This window comes from Suncus etruscus, chromosome 6, assembly GCF_024139225.1.
Source record: "Suncus etruscus isolate mSunEtr1 chromosome 6, mSunEtr1.pri.cur, whole genome shotgun sequence".
NCBI classification, from domain to species: Eukaryota; Metazoa; Chordata; class Mammalia; order Eulipotyphla; family Soricidae; genus Suncus; species Suncus etruscus.
This window is the reverse complement of record NC_064853.1, coordinates 37,464,128-37,480,857: the sequence shown is the minus strand read 5'-3', so window position 1 is coordinate 37,480,857 and position 16,730 is coordinate 37,464,128. Positions and strand designations below refer to the sequence as shown.

At 43.9% G+C, this 16,730-nt stretch overlaps 1 protein-coding gene across 1 annotated transcript in view; it reads left to right on the top strand.

Annotated features, from left to right (window-relative positions):
• Nucleotides 1-326: 326 nt before the first annotated feature.
• Nucleotides 327-16,730, top strand: part of RLF (RLF zinc finger) — an 84,264-nt gene continuing 67,860 nt past the window's right edge. The window contains exon 1 of the mRNA XM_049774611.1: nt 327-566. Within this exon, the coding sequence (XP_049630568.1) occupies nt 327-566 (240 nt within the window). The remainder of the gene's footprint in view (nt 567-16,730) is intronic.

Genomic DNA, 16,730 nt, shown 5'->3' with positions numbered 1-16,730 from the left:
GGCAAGGTAGACGCCTTACCGCTGGCGCCACCGCTCCGACCTCCAGGTCGGGCTAGTTGAGCCTACTAACCCTTCCAACGTCTCTCCAAGGGCCTAAGAAAAGCAGGGGGAGGGGAGAATCCGGCTGGCGCCGGCCGTTGCCAAGCCGTTGCTAGGGCGGCTGACGCAGCGCCCACCGAAAGGGGCGTGGCCTCGCCTTTTGCAGTGACGCAATCCGGCGGGCGCCGGCGTCGCCCGCGAGTGCGTCATCACGCGCGGGCGTCCGGGGGCGGGGCCAGGCCGGATCACGTGGCTCGGTTGCCTACGCGCTGCTGGGCCGTGGGAAGATGGCGGACGGAAAGGGAGAAGCCGCCGGGGCCGGGGCCGGGGCTGAGGCTGCGGCTTCGGCGGGCGCCGGAGCCGGAGACGCAGCGGAGACCGAGTCGAGGGCCCGGGGTCATCGCCCCGCGTCTCCGGGGCCGGGGGCTTCGGGGCTTCGGCCGTGCCTGTGGCAGCTGGAGACGGAGCTGAGGGAGCAGGAGGTGTCGGAGGGCTCGTCCCTCAGCTACTGCCGGAGCTTCTGCCAGGTGAGCGGGGCCGGGCGAGGCCTGCGGGGCCGGGAGGCTGGGCCAGAGGCCGCCCCGCTCTGCTGCCGCAGCTGTGGCTGGACGGGCAGGCGCCACCCGGGTGTCTCGCCGCGCCCCCGGAGCCGGGAAGGCCCAGCTCGGGCCACTCGACTGCCGGAGCACTTTGCGCTGAGCCCCACGGAGTCCCCAGGACGCCCTGGCTCCTGCGAGGGCCTTCCTCTGCTCTTGTGTCCCCTGTCCTGGCCCCTGGAGGCATCGACGGCTCATTTCTGTCCGCAGATGAGTGCAGATCCTTCCCCACCCCCCCAGCTGGAATTACCCAGGTTTTGGGGGTATTCGTATTGGGACTTATTTGTCCCCCACCCCAAGTCTGGTGTGGCCCCTGTCTTGTGTTGGTCCCTGGAGGGATTGGTGGCTGATTTTTGTTCTCAGATGAGTGCAGATTTCCCCCCTACCCCCCAAGCTGGAATTACCCAGGTTTTGGGGGGTATTTGTATTGGGACTTATTTGCCCCCCACCCCCAGGTCTTGTGTGGCCCCTGTCTTGTGTTGGCCCCTGGAGGCATTGATGGCTGATTTCTGTCCGCAGATGAGTGCAGATCCTCCCACACACCCCAAACTGGAATTACCCAGGTTTTGGGGGGTATTCGTATTGGGACTTATTTGCCCACCCACCCCCAGTTAACGTCTTCTGGGCCCCTTATCTAGGTATGACAGTTGGCTTTGGAAGGCGTCAAGAGCTTTCTGATAGGGATTGTTTTGTTTTGTTTATTAATTTGTTGCCTCCTTGCCCCCCCCCCCCCCCCCCCCCCCCGTTGATGTCTAAGCTGTGCTTGATCCTCTGATGTGTTCGTTTGTGGATGATGAAGCCCGGGAGCCTTGCAGTGGTCGTCCTCCTGGGGTGTGGAGTGTGGGTCTCGGCGACACTTGTTTCTGGGCCAGAGTTGGGGCCACCCCGACGACTGCAGATGTAATTGGTAGGGTTAGTTTCGTCTCCACCGTGAGCGCCCCTCGAAATCTCGACATGTTTCCGAGCCCTTGATGAATACAGTTATTTGCCATTATCAAGACTTTTTCGTTATTCGTGTTGTGTCAGATTTAGGGCCAACTCCCGGGCTCACCTGGTGTGTCGTTTGTGAACGCAGAATAATCGCAGTTGGTTGGTATTTGCGCTCTTAATGGGCAGTGATCGAGCGGAAATAATGGAGTTGTTTCAGAAATATATTTTGGGGGGGGGACAGTTTGCTCTGTGGCAGATTGAAAAATGAACTTGCTTGATTGTTTTCTGCCCTCACCCTCCGAGAGCTCGAAGTACCTCAAGTCTTTGATGGAATTCTGCACTTGTAATCTGTTCCATACTGTGTATCATTTTGGTTTTCATGTTGAGAACCTGTAGCATATTCCCGCCTATGAACTAAGGGCTCGTTGTTCTTTGCTTCTTAATAATAAGGGGCTGCAGCAATAAGTACGGCGTGTTGTGCGCTTGCTGTGTACCCAGCCAACCTGGGCTCTACACCTGATCCCTACTATCCCAGTTGAACACCAGCAAAAATAATCCCCTAAGCTCAGAGCTAAGCTAGGTAGGAGTAACCCCTGAACATCTCCGGGAGTGTTTCTCTCCCAGAAAAGGATTCTTCCGAAAGACATTTTGTTCTGCAAACTTGCACTGACTTAACAGAATGGGGCTGGGCATTTTACGAGTGTGAACGATAAGTGATTATGCCAGCACTCAGCCCTTGAGTTCACAGTTGGAAAGAGGGGCAGAATCAACAGTACTTCCAATGCAATTTGGTTGGTTGGTTTTGTTTTGGGTCACACCTTGCGGCACTCGGGTTTCTCCTGTCTCTGCGCTCAGAAATCGCTCCTGGCAGGCTGAGGGGTTCATATGGGATGCCGGGAATCGAACCTGGGTCCATTCCCCGGGTCCACTCAGGGTCGGCCGCTTGCAAGGCAAATGCCCTCCAGCTGTTCTATCCTTCTATCCTATCTGCCCTCCCAATGCAATTTGATAATGATGGAAAAGGTGTTGTCAGGATAGCAGTGAGGGGAGAGCTCTCTTGGGACATCCTAATGAGAATGACTGTTAACTAGTCATAAAAGGTTAGCAATAGGTTTTAATGTGGGCTTAAAAGATGTAACTATACAGAGGTCACTTTAATGAGTGATCAGGGAAAGGCTCTGTGACTGAAATTTTGTGTGACTCTAGTGAATGTCTTGATTAGGGTTTAGGAGTGAGCATTTCCATTTCAAAAATTTAATATGTGAAGGGACACAATGCTTGAGAGATGGCCTTCCAAACCTGAGTTACTTTCCAAGAAAGATGACATGAATAAGTAACTAAAAGTGAAGCTTTTATATTTTGAGCCATATCTAGTATGTTACTTGGATGTCACTCCTAGGATTTGTGTGCAGTGTGTACTCGTTCCTCTCCCAAGGGTGCCATATTTATATTTTGATTTATATTTAGTTCACGTAGCTCTGATTTTATTTTAACTGAATCTTGGTAACACGTGGAGATGTGAGGGCACAGAATTACTGTAAAATGGAAGTACTTTTGTAGTTTTCTTTTCTGTGAATATTACTTTTTTTTTTTTTTTTGGTTTTTGGGTCACGCCCAGCGGTGCTCAGGGGTTACTCCTGGCTATCTGCTCAGAAATAGCTCCTGGCAGGCACAAGGGACCATATGGGATGCCGGGATTCGAACCAACCACCTTAGATCCTGGGTTGGCTGCTTGCAAGGCAAATGCAGCTGTGCTATCTCTCCGGCCTCAAATATTACTTTTTTTTTTTTTTTTTTGGTTTTTGGGCCACACCCGTTTGACGCTCAAGGGTTACTCCTGGCTATGTGCTCAGAAATCGCCCCTGGCTTGTGGGGACCATATGGGACGCCGGGGGATTGAACCGTGGTCCGTTCCTTGGTAGCGCTTACAAGGCAGACACCACCTTCCCGGCCCCAAATATTACTTTTTTGACTAAAAGTACCCAACATGTTTTTTTTGACTACTGAAATATGGTGTTTCAGTGGTATGTTGTAATAGAGGCACATTGGTTTAGGACTTAGTCTGGTCCTAATTGTGCTGCTACAGTTTATTACATAATAATCTTGGTCAAACTATGACTATATTTTGTTTACTGACCTTTGTCTCCTTGTAAAGCTTTATGCAAACAGTTTAACAAAACATTTCTATACAGTTCTTAATAGCATTTGTCTCTAATTTGTATCACATTATTTTCTAGAAGACTAGATGAAATCAACTTAGTGTGTTCCTGCTCACCAGATATAGGGAAAAAATTAAATTCATAAAGAAATAGGAAAATTTTTACCATTCAAATTTATTTGAATAGTTCTTGGTTTTCATTCGAAAGTCACAGAATAAAAATTTTTTTTGGTTTTTTTTTTTTGGGCCACACCCGGTGGTGCTCAGGGGTTTCTCCTGGCTGTCTGCTCAGAAATAGCTCCTGGCAGGCATGGGGGACCATATGGGACACCGGGATTCGAACCAGCCACCTTTGGTCCTGGATTGGCTGCTTGCAAGGCAAACACCGCTGTGCTATCTCTCCGGGCCCCACAGAATGAAATTTATTAATCCATTTAGGGAATGGAAATCTGACCATATAGTACTTTGTACTGGAGATGGCTTTCTTCCTTCAAGGAGCACATTAAGGGTAAGGTAATATAGCATTACAGGGGCCTGTCCTGCATTCTTTGGGATGCATAATTTCTGCAGAAGTATTTTTATCAGGTAGTTAGTTTAGATTTGCTCTAGAAATTCTGACTTTACCAAGTAGATCATATTGCCTAGGCTAAGATTATGGTCTCTATCTTTTTTTGTTTTGTTTTGTTTTTTGGGTCACACCCGGCAGCGCTCAGGGGTTATACTGCTGGCTCTATGCTCAGAAATTGCTCCTGGCAGGCTTGGGGGACCATATGGGATGCTAGGATTCAAACCACGGTCCTTCTGCGTCTAAGGCAAATACCCTACCGCTGTGCTATCTCTCCGGCCCCTGGTCTCTATCTTTTGTAGCACTAACTGGCTCTAATTTTGGGTTTGTACCAAGTTAATAAAGTAATATATGAAAGGATGAGGATTTTTGTCTCATTCTGAACATGTTTTCAATTTACAGAAGTTTGAAACGGCTGGAAATGCTGGAAAGTTTGAAACACTATTTACACAGCGGTAGGGCGTTTTCCTTGCATTCGGCCGACCCAGAAAGGACCCGGTTCAATTCCCAGCATCCCATGTGGTCCTCCAGCCTGCCAGCATTGATTTCTGAGTGCAGAGCTAGGAGTAACACATGAACCCTGCTGGGTGTGGCCCAAAAACCAGTCAATAAATAAATTTTAAAATAAAAAAAAAAGTTAGAAAACAATGTCAGAAGTAGTAGTTACTAAGATGATCATCCTTAGATCAAGTTGTAGTCTGTGAAAATTTGTCTTATGGCGTATGGTGGTTATTTTATTTTATTTTTTTTGGTTTTTGGGCCACACCCGGCGGTGCTCAGGGGTTACTCCTGGCACCATGCTCAGAAATCACTCCTGGCAGGCACGGGGGACCATATGGGACACCGGGATTCGAACCAACCACCTTTGGTCCTGGATCGGCTGCTTGCAAGGCAAACGTGGTGGTTATTTTTTCTTCCTTTCTGTTGGTTCATTTTATGAAAAAATTGTTTAGACAGTGTGATAAGATTACTCCATAAAAGCTCCAGAACAGTCTCTTTTTCTTTTGTAGAAAGTTTGATGTTAATAAACAAACAACAAAAAATAAACAAACAAAAAAAAAGAAAGTTTGATGTTATCCTTTCAAGGTTTTTGCTGTTTTGGGAACCAAGATTTTTTAAGTTTATGATTAATGGCTCTATTTTTTTTTAGTTTTATTTTTATTTAAACACTATGTTTACAAGGTTGTTCATACTACAGGTTTTTTTCCCCCCCACAGATAAAGTTGTTCATGATTGAGTTACAGTAATACAGTGTACAACAAACTTTGTGTACATTTCTCTGTCACTGATGTCAACAGTTTCCCTCTCAACCTCCCTGATGAATGGCACTATTTCTAGCACATATTTTGAAGGACTTTAGATTTCATTAACAAACTTAAAATGGTCAATGACTTTATTTTGAGAATACCAGGCAAAGTAATTTTAAGGGTGAACCTTGTTTATTTGAGATACTTTTAGGTTCTAGGTTAATAATGACCCTAGATTTTTTTTTTTTTTTGCCTTTTTTTTTTTTAGTTGTTTTTTGGGCCATACCCTCTGATGCTCAAGGATTACTTCTAGCTATGCACTCAGAAATTCCTCCTGGCAGGTAAGGCATTTGCCTTGCATGCAGAAGGTAGGTGGTTCGAATCCCGGCATCCCATATGGTCCCCTGAGCCTTCCAGGAGTGATTTCTGAGTATAGAGCCAGGAGTAACCCCTGAGCGCTCCCAGGTGAGACCCAAAATTCAGAAAAAGAAAAAAAGAAAAGAAATCCCTCCTGGCTCTGGGGACCATATGGGACGGCTGGGATCAAACCAAGGTCTGTCCCAGATTGGCTGCATGCAAGGCAAACCGCCCTACCACTCTGCTATCGCTCTGGCCTCAACCCTAGATTTTTAGTGGCTAAAATGAGTTTTGTGAGATTGGAGTGATAGTACAGCTGGTAAGCACTTTGCTTGCATGTGTCTGAACTGGGTTCAATCCATGGCACCCCATATTAATCCCCAAATACTTCCTGGAATGATTTTTGAGCACAGCTAGGAATAAGCTCTGAGCATCACAAAGCAGCCCAAAAAGTAAAAAAAAAATTTTTTTTGCATATATTTCAAGTTTGTTTGTTTATTTTGGTTTTTGGGCCACACCCAGCAGTGCTCAGGGGTTACTCCTGGCTATCTGCTCAGGAATAGCTCCTGACAGGCACGAGGGACCATATGGGACACTGGGCTTGGAACCAACCACCTTAGGTCCTGGGTTGGCTGCCTGCAAGGCAAACACCGCTGTGCTATCTCTCTAGCCCCAATCAGGCTTATATTTTAAAGTGTGTCAGATAGGGCATAACTGCTTGAATTGGTTGTGTGATCTTGAACATGTCCTTTTCTTTCCCTTTCCCTTTCCCTTTCCCTTTCCCTTTCCCTTTCCCTTTCCCTTTCCCTTTCCCTTTCCCTTTTCCCTTTTCCCATTTCCCTTTTCCCTTTTCCCTTCCCTTCCCTTCCCTTCCCTTCCCTTCCCTTCCCTTCCCTTCCCTTCCCTTCCCTTCCCCTTCCCCTTCCCCTTCCCCTTCCCCTTCCCTCCCTTCCCCTTCCCTCCCTTCCCTCCCCTCCCCTCCCCTCCCCTCACACCCGGCAGCGCTCAAGGGTTACTTCTGGCAGTTACTTTTGGGGACCATATGGGATGTTGGGATTCGAACCACAGTCCTTCTGCATTCTGCCTTACCGCTGTGCTATCTCTCGAGCCCTTCCCTTCCCTCCCCTCCCCTCCCCTCCCCTTTTCGGGCCACATCCGTTGAAGCTCAGGTTTACTCCTGGCCATGTGCTCAGAAATCGCTCCTGACTCGGGGGCCATCTGGGATGCTGGGGGAATCGAAAAATGGTTTGTCCTAGGTTAGCGCATGCAAGGCAGACTCCCTACCACTTGCGCTACTGCTCCAGCCCTGAACATGTTATTTTCTTAACTTTTTCATTTACAAATGGAGTAACAACAGTATTTTTTGTCCTATGTAAATATATTATATATGGGCTTAAAATAGTACAACAGTAAACAACAATAATGCCCCCTGGGTAGCAGATTTCCTAGTCTTGGCATAAAGTCTCCACAATGGGGAGAGTTGGGGCAGTTTTTTTCCTTAGCCAGTTTCATAATCCCAGTTTTCTCTTATTCAAGGATACTGGTGATCATGGTACAATGTGAAATTTGCCTTTGACTTTTCACTTCATTATTACTTTGAGAATGGTCATCATAGTTTTAATTTGTTTCGTCAAGATCCATAACACTCTCAAATCAAGGCTTTCAATAAATACTAAGCACCTGACTGATCTTTATAATGATACACTTGTTTTAACAAGATTTCGTAAAGTATCTTAAGTCTTTCCCTCTTGTGTTTTTTTCTTTCCCTTCGCTTATTTCCTGCATGGCAAATTTGCCTTCCTTAGGGCAAATGCTACCTTCTTTGTGACACTTTCTCTGATTTCATTAGATAGAGCTCCTTTTGGTTCTTTGTGTTCTATTGACACTTTGTACCATATCATAATTCTAACTTTCACTATCTTAGTTCTGCTTCATAATGTTCTTTTGCTGTAACCTCTTGGTTTCTGATTATTGATCTTATCTAAATCTAATTTGATGCTCTTTTTTAATGCTCTATTTTATTAATTTTATTATTAATTTTTGCACTGTCAGACTATGAACTCAGAGTCTGACAAATACAAAAAGCAAGTGCTTCACCAACAAGCCGTATTTCCAAACCTAGTGTTCTTTTTTGAATCATAGATATGATCTACATTTCATTCTTTCACATTCTTCAATGATATCTGGCCCCAAAGACAAGATAAAATTGATATCATTGGCCTGCTTTTTTCCAGCTCCCTCTCCAGTCTCTTTTTGTTTGTTTGTTTGTTTGGTTGGTTGGTTGGTTTTTGGGCCACACCCAGCGGTGCTCAGGGGTTACTCCTGGCTGTCTGCTCAGAAATAGCTCCTGGCAGGCACGGGGGACCATATGGGACACCGGGATTCGAACCAACCACCTTTGGCCCTGAATTGGCTGCTTGCAAGGCAAACGCCGCTGTGCTATCTCTCCAGGCCCCTCCAGTCTCTTTTTGAGGATGAGGCTGAGGGGTTGCCACCTTCGTTAGTGGTCATTTCTTCTCTTTGTGCCTGATTAAGTCCCTTTTCCTTATCTGCCTGTTTATTTAGCCTTTAGATCTTTCAATTAGGACTCTCCACTAGCATCTTGTACATAAATTGGTGCCTGAATATTTGTTTCCATTTTTGTCTCAAATTGTTTAAAAACAGTACGTTTATTCTTTTTTGTATGTTTGGTGCCTAGCAATAGTCCAATGCTTAGCTCAGAAAACTAATTTGTCATAAAACAAATGGCATTGGAAGTCCTTGATGTTGTACCCAAGATAAGGGACATGTGGTAGATCTAATATGTTAAACGGCACTCTTTTTTTTTTTTTTTGTTTATTTTTGGACCACACCTGGTGACACTCAGGGATTACTCCTGGCTATGTGTCAGAAATCACTCCTTGCTTGGGGGACCATATGGGACATCGGGGGATTGAACCATAGCCTGTCTTAGGTTAGCCGTGCAAGGCAAACCTTAACTTGCGCCACCACTCTGGTCCTAAACAGCACTTTATTTTTTTAAAAACAGCACTTTAATTTAATTTAATTTTAGTAGTACCAAGGGTTACTCTTGGCTCCTGGCTCAGAAATCGCTCCTGGTTGGCATAGGGGACCATATGGGATGCCGGGATTTGAACCACCATCTGTCCTGGATCTGCTGTGTGCAAGGCAAATTCCCTTTTGCTATCTCTCCGGCCCTAAATAGCACTTTAAAAGTATGACCGTTTTGTATTCTGGAGACTGGTGCTTAGATTTATTTTCTGGCATTAGATGGTTCCCTGAGCATCACCTGGAGTGACCTCTGAAGCACCACCACATGTTGCTCTAAAACCAAAAAATGAAAGATGGAAATTACTGTAAAATAGTACATTTTGTTCATTCTTAGAGACATTACTTAGCAATTTAGCCTACATTCTTCTAATTGTACATTTATGTGTGTGTTGAGGGGTAGTATTAATGGAGAGAAAAGAATGTTCTCAAATTTTTGTATTGAAGAAGAGTGTTTGGAGATGCTGAGGTAATGAAGTATCTTCCAAAATCTTTGTGTGTGTGTGTGTGTGTGTGTGTGTGTGTGTGTGCGTGTGTGTGTGTGCGCCGAGGTAATGAAGGTACTTCTTCCAAAATCTTTGGGTGTGTGTGCGTGTCGAGCTAATGAAGATACTTCTTCCAAAATCTCTGTGTGTGTGTATGTATATTTGTGTGTGTGTTTGTGTGTGTGTGTGTGTGTGTGTGAGTGATACTCAGCAATTCAGCAATTCTCTTGGTGGTGTTCGGGGAACTCGGGATGCTGGGGATAGAAGTCAGGCCCTATTTGTGCAAGGCACAGGCTCAACAGGTCTCCCTGTACCTCTAACTTCTTGAGATTTGTGACCTTGAAGGTGTTTTGTGTGTGTGTGTGGTATGTATATGTACATGTTGGTATGTGTCTGTGTCTAGCCTTGGTTCCCTCACCAGAGAGCTGGGATAAGGTGTCCACCCTCACCTCTTTTTGGATCACTAATTCGGAGGGATTAGTGGTAACAGGACTACTTGGGATAGGGGAGTGGTGAAAATAGAGGTGAAATAATGAAAGTGTTCTGGAACCAGATGGTAGTAGTGGTACAACATTGCCAACCTAGGAATGTTACCGATGGGCACGTTTATGTTTTGTGTATTTTCTTTTTTTATATATTTTATTTAAACACCTTGATTACATACATGATTGTGTTTGGGTTTCAGTCATGTAAAGAACACCACCCATCACCAGTGCAACATTCCCATCACCCATGTCCCAAATCTCCCTCCTCCCCACCCGACCCCCGCCTGTACTCTAGACAGGCTTTCCATTTCCCTCATACATTCTCATTATTAGGACAGTTCAAAATGTAGTTATTTCTCTAACTAAACTCATCACTCTTTGTGGTGAGCTTCCTGAGGTGAGCTGGAACTTCCAGCTCTTTTCTCTTTTGTGTCTGAAAATTATTATTGCAAGAATGTCTTTCATTTTTCTTAAAACCCATAGATGAGTGAGACCATTCTGCATTTTTCTCTCTCTCTGACTTATTCCACTCAGCAAAATAGATTCCGTGTACATCCATGTATAGGAAAATTTCATGACTTCATCTCTCCTGACAGCTGCATAATATTTCATTGTGTATATGTACCACAGTTTCTTTAGCCATTCGTCTGTTGAAGAATATGTTGGTTGTTTCCAGAGTCTTGCTATGGTAAATAGTGCTGCAATGAATATAGGTGTAAGGAAGGGGTTTTTGTATTGTATTTTTGTGTTCCTAGGGTATATTCCTAGGAGTGGTATAGCTGGATCATATGGGAGCTCGATTTCCAGTTTTTGGAGGAATCTCCATATCGCTTTCCATAAAGGTTGAACTAGACGGCATTCTCACCAGCAGTGGATAAGAGTTCCTTTCTCTTGGTGATGGGAATGTTGCACTGGTGATGGGTGGTGTTCTTTACATGACTGAAACTCAAACACAATCATATATGTAATTAAGGTGTTTAAATAAATTAAAAAAAAAAAAGAGTTCCTTTCTCTCCACATCCCCGCCAGCACTGTTTATTCTCATTCTTTGTGATGTGTGCCATTCTCTGTGGTGTGAGGTGGTATCTCATCATTGTTTTGATTTGCATCTCCCTGATGATTAGTGATGTGGAGCATTTTTTCATGTGTCTTTTGGCCATTTGTATTTCTTCTTTGTCAAAGTGTCTGTTCATTTCTTCTCCCCATTTTTTGATGGAATTAGATGTTTTTTTCTTGTAAAGTTCTGTCAGTGCCTTGTATATTTTGGAGATTAGCCCCTTATCTGATGGGTATTGGGTGAATAGTTTCTCCCACTCAGTGGGTGGCTCTTGTATCCTGTGCACTATTTCCTTTGAGGTGCAGAAGCTTCTCATCTTAATATATTCCCATCTGTTAATCTCTGCTTTCACTTGCTTGGAGAGTGCAGTTTCCTCCTTGAAGATGCCTGTAGTCTCAATGTCCTGGAGTGTTTTGCCTATGTGTTGTTCTATATATTTTATGGTTTTGGGTCTGATATTGAGGTCTTTAATCCATTTGGATTTTACCTTCGTACATGATGTTAGCTGGGGGTCTAAGTTCAATTTTTTGCAAGTGGCTATCCAGTTGTGCCAACACCACTTGTTGAAGAGGCTTTCCCTGCTCCATTTAGGATTTTCTGCTCCTTTATCAAAAACTAGGTGATTGTATGTCTGGGGAACATTTTATGAGTATTCAAGTCTATTCCACTGATCTGAGGTCCTGTCCTTATTCCAATACCATGCTGTTTTGATAACTATTGCTTTGTAGTAAAGTTTAAAGTTGGGGAAAGTAATTCCTCCCATATTCTTTTTCCCAATGATTGTTTTAGCTATTCTCGGGTGTTTATTGTTCCAAACGAATTTCAAAAGTGCCTGATCCACTTCTTTGAAGAATGTCATGGGTATCTTTAGAGGGATCGCATTAAATCTGTATAATGCTTTGGGGAGTATTGCCATTTTGATGATGTTAATTCTGCCAATCCATGAGCAGGGTATGTGTTTCCATTTCCGCGTGTCCTCTCTTATTTCTTGGAGCAGAGTTTTATAGTTTTTGTTTTTTTTTTGTATAGGTCCTTCACAGTTCTAGTCAAGTTGATTCCAAGATATTTGAGTTTGTGTGGCACTATGGTGAATGGGGTTGTTTTCTTAATGTCTATTTCTTCCTTATTACTATTGGTGTATAGAAAGGCCATTGATTTTTGTGTGTTAATTTTGTAGCCTGCTACCTTGCTATGTGAGTCTATTGTTTCAAGAAGCTTTTTGGTAGAGTCTTTAGGGTTTTCTAAGTAGAGTATCATGTCATCTGCAAACAGTGAGAGCTTGACTTCTTCCTTTCCTGTCTGGATTCCCTTGATATCTTTTTCTTGCCTAATCGCTATAGCGAGTACTTCCAGTGCTATGTTGAATAGGAGTTGTGAGAGAGGACAGCCTTGTCTTGTGCCAGAATTTAGAGGGAAGGCTTTCAGTTTATCTCCATTGAGGATAATATTTGCCACTGGCTTGTGGTAGATGGCCTTAACTATATTGAGAAAGGTTCCTTCCATTCCCATCTTGCTGAGAGTTTTGATCAAGAATGGGTGTTGGACCTTATCAAATGCTTTCTCTGCATCTATTGATATGATCATGTGGTTTTTATTTTTCTTGTTGTTGATGTTGTGTATTATGTTGATTTACGGATGTTAAACCATCCTTGCATTCTGGGATGAAACCTACTTGATCATAGTGGATGATCTTCTTAATGAGGTATTGAATCCTATTTGCCAGGATTTTGTTGAGGATCTTTGCATCTGCATTCATCAGCGACATTGGTCTGTAATTTTCTTTTTTCATAGCATCTCTGTCTGATTTAGGTATCAAGGTGATGTTGGCTTCATAAAAGCTATTTGGAAGTGTTTCTGTTTGTTCAATTTCATGAAAGAGTCTTGCCAGGATTGGTAGTAGTTCCTCTTGGAAAGTTTGAAAGAATTCATTGGTGAATCCATCTGGGCCTGGGCTTTTGTTTGTGGGCAGACCTTTGGTTACCGTTTTAATTTCATCAATGGTGATGGGGGTGTTTAGATATGCTACATCCTCTTCCTTCAACTGTGGAAGATTATAAGAGTCTAAGAATTTATCCATTTCTTCTAGGTTCTCATTTTTAGTGGTGTAGAGTTTCTCAAAGTAGTTTCTGATTACCCTTTGAATCTCTGTCATATCAGTAGTGATCTCTCCTTTTTCATTCCTAATACGAGTTATCAAGTTTCTCTCTCTCTTTCTTTGTTAGTTTTGCCAGTGGTCTATCAATCTTGTTTATTTTTTCAAAGAACCAACTTCTATCGGATTGTTTTTTGGGTCTCCACTTCGTTGATTTCTGCTCTCAGCTTTGTTATTTCCTTCTGTCTCCCTATTTTTGGGTCCTTTTGTTGAGCACTTTCTAGTTCTATTAGCTGTGTCATTAAGCTACTCAGGTAAGCTCCTTTTTCCTTCCTGATGTGTGCTTGCAAAGCTATAAATTTTCCTCTCAGTACTGCTTTTGCTGTGTCCCATAAGTTCTGATAGTTTGTGTCTTTATTGTCATTTGTTTCCAGGAACCTTTTGATTTCTCCTTGATTTCATCTCGGACCCACTGGTTATTCAGTGAGGCTGTTTAACTTCCAGGTGTTAGTTTTTCTTCTGAGTCCCTTTGGAATTCACAAATAATTTCAGAGCCTTGTGGTCAGCGAAGGTAGTCTGCAAAATTTCTATCCGCTTGATATTATGGAGGTATGTTTTATGTGGCAGCATGTAGTCTATCCTGGAGAATGTCCCATGTACATTGGAGAAGGATGTGTATCTAGGTTTCTGGGGATGGAGTGTCCTATATATATATAGGCCATTTCTCTACTCAGGTGTATTATATTCTTGTTGGGTTTCAGTCTGGTTGACCTATCCAGTGTTGACAAAGCCATGTTGAGGTCCCCCACAATTATTGTGTTGTTATTGATATTATTTTTCAGATTTGTCAACAGTTGTATTAAATATTTTGCTGGCCCCTCATTCGGTGCATATATGTTTAGGAGAGTTATTTCTTCCTGCTCTGCATACCCCTTGATTAATATAAAATGTCCATCTTTGTCCCTTACAACCTTCCTGAGTATAAAGTTTGCATTATCTGATATTAGTATGGTCACTCCAGCTTTTTTATGGGTGTTGTTTGCTTGGATAATTTTTCTCCAGCCTTTTATTTTGAGTCTATGTTTGTTCTGACTATTTAGTTGCGTTTCTTGTAGGCAGCAGAAGGTTGGATTGAGTTTTTTGATCCATTTAGCCACTCTGTGTCTCTTTTTTTTTTTTTTTTTTTTGGTTTTTGGGCCACACCCGGTGACGCTCAGGGGTTACTCCTGGCTATGCGCTCAGAAGTCGCTCCTGGCTTGGGGGAACATATGGGACGCCGGGGGATCGAACCGCGGTCCGTCTCCTAGGCTAGCGCAGGTAAGGCAGGCACCTTACCTCGAGCGCCACTGCCCGGCCCCCACTCTGTGTCTCTTAACTGGTGCATTTAGTCCATTGATGTTGAGAGAAAGAATTGTCCTGGGATTTAATGCCATCTTTATATTGAAATTTGGTGTGTCTTTTGGTTAGTCTTGTCTTAAATTAGGTCTTTCAGTTTTTCTCTTAAGACTGGTTTTGTGTCTGTAAAGTTTCTGAGCTGTTTTTTTGTCTGTGAAACCATGGATTCTTCCGTCAAACCGGAAAGTGAGTTTTGCTGGGTACAGTATTCTGGGTGAAGCATTCATTTCATTCAGTCTTGTCACAGTATCCCACCACTGTTTTCTGGCATTGAGTGTTTCTGGTGACAGGTCTGCTGTAAATCTCAAGGATGCGGGCCCGGAGAGATAGCACAGCGGTGTTTGCCTTGCAAGCAGCTGATCCAGGACCAAAGGTGGTTGGTTCGAATCCCGGTGTCCCATATGGTCCCCCGTGTCTGCCAGGAGCTATTTCTGAGCAGACAGCCAGGAGTAACCCCTGAGCATCTCCGGGTGTGGCCCAAAAACAAAAAAAAAAATCTCAAGGATGCTTGCTTGAACGTAATTTCCCCTTTTGATCTTGCTGTTTTCAGAATTCTGTCTCTATCTGTGGGATTCGTCATTGTGACTAGGATGTGTCTTGGGGTAGTTTTTCTGGGGTCTCTTTTGGTTGGTACTCTTCAAGCATGCAGGATTTGATCACATATATTCTTTAGCTCTGGAAGTTTCTCTTTAATGATGTTCTTTTTTTTTTTTTTTTTTTGGTTTTTGGGTCACACCGGCGGTGCTCAGGGGTTACTCCTGGCTGTCTGCTCAGAAATAGCTCCTGGCAGGCACGGGGGACCATATGGGACACCAGGATTTGAACCAACCACCTTTGGTCCTGGATCGGCTGCTTGCAAGGCAAACTCTGCTGTGCTATCTATCCAGGCCCTTTAATGATGTTTTTGACCGTTGATTCGTCCTGGAAATTTTCTTCCTGGGTTTCTGGGACTCCAATGATTCTTAAGTTGTTTCTGTTGATCTTATCATAGACTTCTATTTTCATCTGTTCCCATTCTTTGACTAATTTTTCCATTGTCTGTTCATTTGCTTTAAGTTTTTTTTTCCAATCTCTCCTGCTGTATGGAATTGTTATGTATCTCATCTTCCACAGCACCAAGTCTATTCTCAGCTTCTGATACCCTGTCCCAGAGCTTATCCATTTTGTCATTCACTTCGTTTACTGAGTTTTTCAGGCCTGTTAGTTGGCATGTTATTTCAGTTTGGAGTTTTGTGATTTCTGTCTTCATATTTTCTTGGTTCTTATTAGTGTTCTGTTCAACTCGATCCATGGTTTCTTTGAGTTCGTTGAGCATCTTCCATATTGCTAAAGTCCTTATCTGAGAGGTTGATTAATTGGTTGGTCATTATCTGGTCATCAGAATTGTCCCCTTCATTCTCTATGTCTGATGCTGGCCTGCGTTGTTTCCCCATTGTCACACTTGTATTGTGGGTTTTTCTACTGTTGTGGTGGTATTCATTGGCTAAATGATGCAGGCAGCACACTCCTCTGGTTCCACCCTTTCTGAATGGGTTGACTTGCCTCCAAGGTAGGGGAGTCCTCCGTGGATGAAGCCTCACACAGGATCAAACCTTAGGCCCAAGCATGCAGCAGAGAAGACAGTCTGGAAAGAAATGCTGGGCTTCAGTGATCCAGCAGAATTCTTAATGTGATCTTTTCTTCTTGTTGCGATGGTGTTCTTTTCTTAGAAAGAGCGCACGGCCGCTTACTCCCAAGAGGTTCATGCAACAGAATAGTAGACAGACACACACAGGCAGCACTCACAATTTTTCACAGTCGGGCCCCACTGGGCAGGAGTAGTTTCGTGGATTTTCCCAGCCTGACGGCACAAACAGGGGACCTGCAAAGCATAGCCGGTTTTCACGTTATGGAGCAGTTCCTTGGCGTTCCGCCCTAGAATTGGCCTCTGGGAGAGCGAGTTTTCTGGAGCCTCTTTTCGGCCCACTCCCAAGAGGTTCACGCAACAAGATAGTAGACAGACACACACAGGCAGCACTCGAAGGTGTTTTTTTTTAAGGAACTAAGACTCTTGAGCTTTGCTTCCCTGTTTATCTTTTTTGTTTTTGTTTTTGGTTTTGGTTTTTGGGTCACATCTGGCAGTGCTCAGGGGTTCCTCCTGACTCTATGCTCAGAAATTGCCCCTGGCAGGCTCTGGGGACCATATGGGATGCAGGGATTCGAACCACAAACCTTCTGCCTGCAAGGCAAATGCCTTACCTCCATGCTATCTCTCCGGCCCCCCTTTTTATCTTAAA